Genomic DNA, 11166 nt, shown 5'->3' with positions numbered 1-11166 from the left:
TACAACCATCCTTGACAAACACACATACACCCCCCCCCCCCCCCCACACACACACTAATAAATAACCTGAAGCATGCTGTATATTCAGTTTTATTCGATTTTATTCAGATTTACATTCATACCCCTAATGTTACACACAAAACAAACACTTAAAACTTAAATTCAGAAACGCATACTGTAATATCTGATTTGACTGTAATATTGGTTGAATAAATGCTAATACATTTTCTTTTGTAAAAGTCAGTCAACCTTGTTTACAACTTTTTTTTTATGTTTATGTTTAGCAAATCCAACCTAGATGACATGAAAACCATGTCCTACTTTGAGCACATAATATCTGGCTTTTAGATGCTGTATGAACCACAAATATCCAAACATACACATCTGTGATGCTTCCTGTACATACTGCATTAACAGCTGCTACTTTTGTTAACACTTAATCTAAGGCGTACTTCTTTTAAGTATTGTGAGAATATTCATAATTAGTTGTGCATTTGGTTGTAAAACAAACTTGACATCTCATAATGTCTCTATTTTTAACACATAATCCATTCTAGCCATATGCCTTAAATTAAGTGTTACCCTATCTTCATCTAACATGGTACTCGGGTAACAAGTACGGTCTAAAACTGAACACTCTTCAGAGAAGACTCCTATAACTTCAATATCGCCTCATACTGTTGCTTGTGAAGTCAAAGAAGACTCAGGCCACTGCGCGCTGAGAGCCCATACCCTTTCACAAATCAGGAAAGCAGCTTAGCTGGGAAAATGCTATTCAATAATCTAGACTGGTAAGCAGATTGCTGCGTGCTGATGGACTCGGCTCAAGAGCCACTCAGCTGAGACGGCTAATTTGGTGGAGTCTGAAGTCACCTTTTGATGTGCAAATGTGATTCACTGTCTTTTAATTTAAGTGCTGTTTAATCTATGATCCAATTGTTCATACTGTATACACTTGGGTGGATTGTGAGACTCTGTGAGGTAGTTTTCTGATGTACAAATATACTTCAATGCATCTGATAAAGTACTGACAATTTATGCAATAATTATTCATGTACCTTCATATTTTACCTTAGATATTTATAAGTACACTACTTATCATGAGCATCTCTTCATTTATTGTTCTCTTCATTTATTGAACAAAGAGACTTGATACTACCTTTGCATCCACTGCATTGAAAACATTAGCTAATACCAAAATCTTAAAGCAGCCCCTCCTTCCTTAGAACCACAGGCCAAAGCAATATGGCCACCAGTCCACTGTTCAGATGGCTTGATGTTCTCATGAAATAATGTTATATGTATGTGTGTGTATATGTATATAATATATATATTTATGTGTGTATGCATTATGTACAGTATATGTATATATAATTCAAAATATTAATAAAAAAAAAAGAAATACCATATTTTGTTTTGCAGTGGTGGAGCTCCTCTTTTATATACTTTTGGATCAAGTATTGGGCCTTTAACCCTATACCTACAAAGGACTGAACTGCCTCTTTACAAACCTATACTGGAGACACCCGTCCTCACTGGAGACATGCGTGGCGTTCTATTGTACTTATCCTTCCAAGTCATACACAAATTGCATTTCTCACCCATCAAAGTAAAACAGCTAAAGAAATAATGCCTGTATCTTTTCAACATCCTTTATGAGTGAAGGTTAACAGTTCACCAACTGTTGGACCGCGTATGTCTTCAGACATTAGTAGGGTCTCTGATGTTATGTCTTCCTGTTTTTCCATTTCTGAGACAGGCGTGTGAAGACTCTCATATTAGGCCGCCATAGACTTCTTCCTGATCTCTATCTTGTTCTGCACATCCTTGATGTCAATGGGCTTGGCAGCGATGACAGCCTTGGCACGCTCATCTTCTTCCTGCTTCCAGAGGATGATAGGGTGGATACCCAGGCCTCTGTTCTTGGCATTGGCCTCCAACTGGCCCTCACTGGGTGGGGCGGGACATAGGGAGATGAGGAGATAGAGATAGAGACAAAAGACAGAAGAGATTAATGGAAAGAATAACCAAATGTTCTGGTACATTTATATAGGTGTGTGTGCGCGCATCCTCATCAAACTCTACAGAACTCAGGAACTACATTTTCTGCTATTGTATATCCCTCCATATTTTCTAAACTATTTGGAAAGAATAAGATTAGTCAATGACGTCGTAATTTCTTCTGTGTAGCTTCAACTTGACATTATTTCCAGCCATATTGAAGACATTTTGCCCCCCACCCATTTCATGGTGTCAAACTACTATTATATTCAATAAAGTACCAGCAATACATTTTCACACATAGCTAAAAACTAAATGAGCAATGACTTGTGTAAGTCAGTAAACCCATCAACATCACGAGGCTCTTGGGGACATACTGTACATCATATCAAATGAGCTACTAACTTGAAATTGTGAGGCTCAGGGTTCAGGGCCTTCTTCTGGCTCTCCTTGTAGACTGGAGACTTGAGGTAGCGGAAGAATGTATCCTAAATGAGGAGGAAACAGCACAAAGATGAGCGTTTAACAATTCAATGGTTAGCCATCTTTACCCACACGCTCAAAAAGTGGTAACAGGACATGATGTGATTCTGTGTTGGTTTCAGTGTCATATAATTCATTCCAATAATCAGGGATGTGATTAACGCAAAAGCAGGAGATAATAGCTAAAGCATAAACATGGGAGATTTAGAAAGGTGTGTGTGTATTATTTGTTCATACTTTATGTGTACTGTTTATGATGTAATATGTAGTGTGAATGTAGATTATTGGTATTATGTACAGCCTAATAAATTGTAGTTCGATTATTGGTGTTTTTTATTCTCTCTCACAAATACAACATAACAGAGATATGATAGGCTACCAATATTTCTGTGATGATAAAACTGTATTTTATTTGGTTTAATATGAAAAATAAAGACAAATACCAATTAAATACCAAATACAAATATCAAAAAAGAGAGGAACAGGAGTCATGTCCAATGTCTCTCTATCTCTCTACATCCTTCTAGGTTTATTTTATATGTTGATGTGATGGTTATGTTGTCTGTCAAGTTTTGTCTATTGTTTGTGGTGCTGTTCCTGTGCAATGTGTACTGGCTTGAACCCTAGACAGAGAGAGACATCTTAGAAAACAGTTTCAACAAAACACACATACACACACCTTTTTCATGAGCAGGAAGACATGTGTCTGGGCACCTTCCAGAACATAGCGGTGAGGAAAGTCCAGACCCTTCACTGTCAGACCCATGGTCCTGCCGTCAATGTTGATCCAACGAGGGGCCCCAGGGGCCAAGTGGGTCCTGCACACACACACACACACACACACACACACACACACACACACACACACACACACACACACACACACACACACACACACACACACACACACACACACACACACACACACACACACACACACACACACACACACACACACACACACACACACACACACACACACACACACACACACACACACACACACACACACACACACATACACTTCATGATTAATATGATATAGACACCAACACATATACTTACAGGCAAATAGAATAGAATAGAATAGAATAGAAATACTTTTATTATCCCGTGGGAAATTTGGCACTGCAAATCGCTCAACATTTAAACATTTAGACAGGACAGGTCACAAATTAGAATAATAACACAAATCAAATCAAGTTGCCTAGGATAAGAGTAGAGTAAAATAGAATAAAATGAAATGAAATAAAATATACAGAAATAAATACAGTAAAAATATACTGAGCATGGGGAAAGCAGTGTAAACAATTTGGTCAATATAATTATAATTTAAATCTAACTAAATGAAATATATATTCCAGTATTCACAGTGTCACAAGGTGCAGTATGCTTCAGGTAGTGTATTGTCCTCCTTGGGTTCCTATAAGTCCTAGATCAATGTCACAAATATTTGTATACACAAGATCTTCATTTAAAGGAACATGCCAACATTATGGGAAATGCACTTATCATCTTTTCCAGAGTCAGACAAGAAAATGGATACCAATTTCCTCTCTGTGCGTTCAGTAGAAAGCTATCTGGCTGCAAACTAGCCTAGCTTAGCACAAATTAATGGAAGGACAGGTCAGTAGTTGTGAAATGCAAACACTTTTCCTTTATCTGCCCCAACTCACTTGAAAATGTGTTTAGCTTTCTCAATCATGGAGGATGAAGTTCCCCATTTCATCTCCTCAGCTGCCTCCCAGAATGCCAAGTTCTCCCCTGGGATCATTAAAAACACACACACACACACACACACACACACACACACACACACACACACACACACACACACACACACACACACACACACACACACACACACACACACACACACACACACACACACACACACACACACACACACACACACACACACACACACACACACACACACACACACACACACACACACACACACACACACACACACACACACACACACACACACACACACACACACACACACACACACACACACACACACACACACACACACACACACACACACACACACACACACACACACACACACACACACACACACACACACACACACACACACACACACACACACACACACACACACACACACACACACACACACACACACACACACACACACACACACACACACACACACACACACACACACACACACACACACACACACACACACACACACACACACACACACACACACACACACACACACACACACACACACACACACACACACACACACACACACACACACACACACACACACACACACACACACACACACACACACACACACACACACACACACACACACACACACACACACACACACACACACACACACACACACTTGTTGCAATTTTATACACAAATTAAATTCAGTCCACCCATTTCACCTTTATGAACGAATACTACATGCACGCACACATACATACATACATACATACATACATACATACATACATACATACATACATACATACATACATACATTCCACCACTCCCATGTGGAAAGCTTTTATTTAAGCAGGACCTACAGACCCACTCCTATATTTTTGGGTTATTATACTTTAAGTCATACATGATAATGTTGGGTTTAAATAGTGAACTTATGCAAGATATGTTGTATGTTTCAGGGACATAAATTATGAGGAATATATGTCATATAAAACATGTAGAGGCATATCAAACATCTAAACAAATACAGTATACCATAGGAATATACTGTATGTTGTATAAAACATATACTACTATAGAAATATGTCATATAAAACATGTAATAAAACAGCTATATTAATATACAGTATGTTATATTAGATATATTTAGGAAAACCTAATAAAACTCAAATGCTTGAAAGAAATATTCATATAAATTGTCTACATGAATATAGATTCATATAAATTATAAGTTGGCTGTGAGTCGTCTAGAACAGGGTATGTCTGTATCTCTGTCTATCTGTCCCCACAAAAGTAAACTAATCACAGTTCACTCTTGAAGGAATCCGTTTTTTTCAATGTGTATATAATGTAAATATCTGTAGATGACAGCATCTACTCAGACGGATCTATAGATATTAAAAGTAGCCGGCAGCCAGTGTGTGTTTCCACGGTAGAGAGCAGCAAGCAGGGTGTGTGAGTGCCAAGGTCGTCGTCGGCCGAGTTGTTCAACAGAAGAGATAACAGGCCGCTGGTGGGGGAGGTTTGGTCAGAGAGCTATGGGAAGAGTTCGACATCAATAGAAGAGGACGTTTAGTGTGTTAAAGGTGACCAGCCGTTGCCATGGTAGCGTGTCACGTAGTAACGAGAAGAGGGGGCGGGGCCCGTTGCTATGGGGAGAATGTTATGAGATGTCAGTTCCTTCCGGGGTAAGTTAGATTAAGACACGACGTGGAATCGAGCAGACGCGTTGATCAGAGACTTTGAGATCCCTCCTCACCCTCGCTGGGTGGGGGAGGGGAAGTGCCACATCATCGCTAGCTTCGGCTAACAGGGAATGGTTGTTGGCTACGACGAGGCCTCAGAACCATTGGACTAATGAGAGAAGCAAGGACATTACAGAATGGGTTACATCTCGTACGAAGCTATGTTTATGAAAATAAACATCAGGAAAGAGATCACGTTGCAGTGTCGTTTCTTCTGACTACGGATGTACTAACAGGGGTTGATACAGTGTGAGACAGCTAATGAGATATCCAAGTAAAATGACACAACGCGGAGGCCAGTCACGGAGCAGCAGGTGACGAGTGAGAGAAATTATTAAAGGCTAGAAACACTTATCTTTCACTCTGCTGCACGCACAATCACAGCTCACAGCATTCTCCTACACAGAGAGTTGGATGGCATGGACTGTCATACATGGACTGTCCATGGAAACAACAATGAACACCGCCATAAAGGTATGGTTTCGGGGCGGCTAGGTGGTGTAGTGGGCAAGGCACTCGCCACCAATGTGGAGACGCTGGGTTCGCGTGTTCGAATCCAGCTCTCCACATTGTTTTCAGTTTAGCTGGTCGTCCGCAGTAATACACATTGGCCGTATTACGGGGAGGGAAACTGAAGGGTGGGGATCGGGCGTTGTGGACAGCGACTCCTACAGGTCGGTTGGTGCGCCTGCGCAGTAGAATCAGGAAGTGTCGGGGGCAGCGTGAGCCTCCCATGCGTTACTCCTCGCCACTGAGAGATCGAGCTGCGCAGGTGAAAAGATGCGACTGCTGTTACCTCAAGTACCGGAGGGGACTTGTGCTATGTATGACTTAGTCCACATTGCAGCCGGCTTGTGGGAGGCAAGAAACAGCGTTCGTGACAGGGGAGGGTTGAATTGGATGATACGAAATTGGGATGGGAGAAAAATATAGAAAATGGGAGAAAAAGTGGATACAAAAAAAAAGTATGGTTTCCTCACGCAGAAAATACATAGTCTGTTTACTTTTCTGATAACTACAACTACTATATCACTGCATAACGCATACACGTTCAGACAAGCTTAATATTTTATTTATTAGTGATACTCTGTATGCACCCAATTCAACATTATAGCCACATTTTATTTCAAACTAATTTGGTCACGGATGTCCCGATTTGTTGCAAATTCTTGCCCTCTTGGTCAGAGGTGTTTCGGAAGCTGTGACGTACAGGCGTAGAGACAGCTCTGTATAAGAGTGTGAGCTCATGCTTCTACATGCATACAGCAAACCACAAGGTAACACGCTAGCTAGTGATGTTAAAGTTAAGCCAAGCTAACGTTATCAACATTAGGAACGTATGTTAGCCAAGCTAACGTTATCAACATTAGGAACGTATGTTAGCCAAGCTAACATTATCAACATTAGGAACACATGTTAGCCAAGCTAACCTAGGCGCTGTTATCAAAGTTAGCAATGAACGTTGTCAGCGTTAGCAACGTACATTAGCCAAGCTAACATTATCAAAATTGAGGTTTATTCTATATGTTGGCAGGGCTGTCAACTTTCAGTAAAGGTTTGGAGTGACATCTTAGTGTGTTCCCACATTCATTCACAAACTGCACACATAGTAACTTGCTATCCATAGCTAAAGATTGCACAGAGAAGCCAGGCCATTATTAGACTCTTTGTCTTGTTTTTTGGACGCCCAACACACCACATACTTGACAAGCCAATTTCAAACTGGCCACCCACCGCTGAATTCCTTCTTGAGGAAGACCTTGAAGTCGTCGCGTCCACGCAGGTCACTCAGAAGCTCGAAGAAGCTGAAGGACCAGCGCTCCACACTCATCTTAGTAGGAACGGCCACTCTGTGGACAGAGAGGACACATTAAAGGGAGTTTTGGAACCCTACCCCTGTTTCTTTCTTACCAATGGTGTTGTTAGAGTCCTTGTTGTTAGAGTTGTAGAGTCCTTTCTCAGCACAATCCATGATTTACTAGCCTCAGATAGTTAGTGCAAAGTCCAATGCAAAGTCAATGGGGTCACACTCCTGGGCCCTTTGATTGATTGATTGATTGATTGAATTGATTGATTGATTGATTGATTGATTGATTGATTGATTGAAAAGTTTATTAACAGATTGCAGAATGGGTACAGTACAGTACAGCTCAATACATACAATTGTTAAGAGGATGCAGACCTGAGAAAGACTTTCGTCTTGTTTCCATCAGGGTCCTCCATTTTCAATTCATCATATGACACACACGACATACAGATAGACAGTACTGCTACATCTATACATTTATGACATACCAGATTTTCAAATACAGTACTGTTTGTGATACAAAAAAAATCCAGAAAAAGAGTGTATATACATTTGACATAGAAACTGTGCATTGGGGGAGGTTGGGTAGGTGGGGTGGGGCTGTACATTGGAGGTGGGGGGGGGGGGGTTGGGTAGGGGGACACACTGTACATTGGAATACTGACCTACATTTGACATAGAAACTGTACATTGGAGGAGGTTGGGTAGGTGGGGTGGGGTTGGGTGGGGCTGTACATTGGAGGTGGGGGGGGGGGGGGTTGGGTACATTGGAATACTGACAAAGCCATGCTTGGTCTTTATTGTACAACTGGGTTAGGACATTTGTAGGGGCCAGTTTTGAATTGCAGTCTCCCGTAGGTGTTCTTTGAGAGTGTTTTTGAAGGTGGGTAGTGATTCACATTCCTTTACAGCTTTGGGTAGGGCGTTCCACATTGTCGTGGCATAATTGCGAAACGTGTTTAGTCCCTTGTTTGAGCCGAATCTGGGTTTTACATGATTTGTGGAGCTCCCTCTGGTGTTGTGATCGTGGTATTCACTGACCTTTGGGAAGTATTTTGACATGTACATGGGTACCTTGGTCGTGTAGTGTATCTTGTAGACCAGGCCCATTGCAAGTTGCTGTACTCTGTCGTCTACTCTAAGCCATCCTAGGTTGGCAAAGTGTGCAGGGGTGAGGTGGGTTCTAGGAGTCAGATCAAGCAGTAGACTGACTAGTTTGTTTTGAGATGTTTGTAATTTGGTTTTTAGTGCCTTTGAGGTGCTTTGGTACCATGAGGTGCAAGCATAGTCGTAGTACCCTTGAATGAGTGCTCCTGCCAGAGTCTTCAGGGTATTCTTGTTTACCAGGGAGGAGATCCGGTACAAGAATCGAGTTCGTTGATTGACTTTTTTTATTACATTCTATTCCCCGTACCTGGTTCAACTAAGTCGATCAAAAGTCCCATTAGCCAGATTCAATTAACCCGATGACTGAAACCAGGCTATCCCTGTTCCTCAAAGGCTGATTCACTCTCGTTAATTCGAACCAGAGTACTCAGACGTCAGACGTCGATCGCCGAAATCCTGATTTTGGCATTGATTGATTGAAAACTTTATTAACAGATTGCAGAATGGGTACAATCAGTGGTGGGCATACGCGGTCAAACGACGTTTAGGCTACGTCACTGAGGCAGAAGTGCGCGCATCCTATTATTATGCAAAGTCTAGGTGATAAGTGCCGGCCGGGGTGCCTATACGGCGCGACGACACAAAAATTACTCGTCGCGCCGTATACCCCGGCCGGCACTTATCACCTAGACTGTGTGTGTGTGTGTGTCCGTGTGTGTGCGTGTGTGTGGAGTGTTGGGCGTGTGTTATGTGACAAAAGACCGCCCGTCTCGTCCCCAGCTCCGCCTCATGAAAGAAGAGAGAGACATGTATGCGCGTGCGCGTGCACGTGGCGTTTGGCCTTGGCCCATATTACGACTGCACCAGGAGTGTGCGGTAGTACGGCTCAATAGCCTCACCGACAAGTTAAATGCATATGTATAGGCTAATTTTAAGTCCTTCATTACCCCAATCAATCAGATTATATTTCTTTAAATGTGCCTGCTGGCAGTAAGCTTAATGTAATGAATAATCGAATGAGATCTTGCTAGCGAAAATAATTAGTTCAACTCTTTCAGAATAAGTAGATAAAAAAAAGCCCAAAGAGTATCTAATTGATACGAATTAATAGATACTTATGAGGATATCTGTACTGTATGCTCTTAGGTATCATGTACTATATAAATACATGGTTCCCAACGTTTTCAAGGCGCGACCCCCGAAATAACGGTGTCAGAGACTTGGAGGCTATTAACAGTTTCACTATTAATCAGGTTTTAATCTGTTTCGGACATCATCCATACATGCATTGAATTGATTAACCTTTAGTTTATACCAGTCATGTTCATCACCCTCTTGTTCATCATCAGATAACAGTGCTTGAATAGATAAATGCTCATTCACTTTTCTCAAGTCACGTCCACGTCATCAAGTCCGTCAAACAGCGCACCAGTTACAATATCACAATAACATGATAACAGTAATACAATTCAACAATCCACAGATTCAGATTCCTCGTAATTCACATCCACAATCCACGCGTAAAGCCGCTTCAATTTATGCTTGAATGAAACACAATCCGGGTGCTCCGGTTAAGCAAATTACATCCACAGCGGAGAATATGAAACGAATCCGAGCCAAATGCCCGATAGGTTTCATTCATTAAAAATATCCCTGCGGGATTCACATTTGCAATGCTCCGTTATTAAAATAACCACATAGTGTGTGTCGCGACTCGCGAGCGCTGTATAGCTATAACGTGCATTATTTAGGACAAAGTAAATCCATAGGCTGAATATGATTTATTATCAGCATTTTAGGTCTATTATTTTACATTTCAAAAGCCCCCTCTAGAAAAACGAAGCACAAAAACATAATTCAGAATGGTATAATGGGATCTGTGCGGAAGGGAGCTGGCATTTTTTTGCGAGGGAGTGGCCAGTTTATCCAGCTAACTGAACTAAACCTGCGCTGAAGCAGGTTCAAATTTTTCAATCTGTTGCCATAGTGATTTAGACAAACCTGCTTTGTGGAACCAAAAAGCTTGACTTATGTCAAGTTATCCTGAAGATTATCTGGCTAACTCAGTTAGCCACGTACAGGGAACGGGGCCTTTTCTGTACAAGCTGAGTGAGGCTCTCTTATGTTAACTTATGTCATATCACGTCACGTCACATTATTGTCAGATACAGACCTAACAGTTACCGCACACTCCTTAATCTGTGTATATCTTTAATCTTTAATCTACATCTATCTGTGATTTATAGTGGATTTCTACTGTGAATGTTTGTATGTCATGTCAAAAAAGAAAAAGAAAAATAA

At 41.3% G+C, this 11166-nt stretch overlaps 1 protein-coding gene across 1 annotated transcript in view; it reads right to left on the bottom strand.

Annotated features, from left to right (window-relative positions):
- Window positions 1–1778: 1778 nt before the first annotated feature.
- rgs9a (regulator of G protein signaling 9a) overlaps window positions 1779–11166 on the bottom strand; it is a gene marked incomplete at both ends in the record, with an annotated part of 61078 nt that continues 51690 nt past the window's right edge. The window contains 5 exons of the mRNA XM_084329108.1: window positions 1779–1950; window positions 2407–2489; window positions 3164–3302; window positions 4161–4248; window positions 7686–7801. Coding sequence (XP_084185234.1) covers window positions 1779–1950; window positions 2407–2489; window positions 3164–3302; window positions 4161–4248; window positions 7686–7801 — 598 coding nt within the window. The remainder of the gene's footprint in view (window positions 1951–2406; window positions 2490–3163; window positions 3303–4160; window positions 4249–7685; window positions 7802–11166) is intronic.

Source organism: Notolepis coatsorum (genome assembly GCF_963971535.1).
Source record: "Notolepis coatsorum genome assembly, chromosome: 14".
Classification (NCBI taxonomy): domain Eukaryota; kingdom Metazoa; phylum Chordata; class Actinopteri; order Aulopiformes; family Paralepididae; genus Notolepis; species Notolepis coatsorum.
The sequence above is the reverse complement of the archived record's forward strand: the minus strand, read 5'-3'. Positions and strand labels throughout refer to the sequence as shown.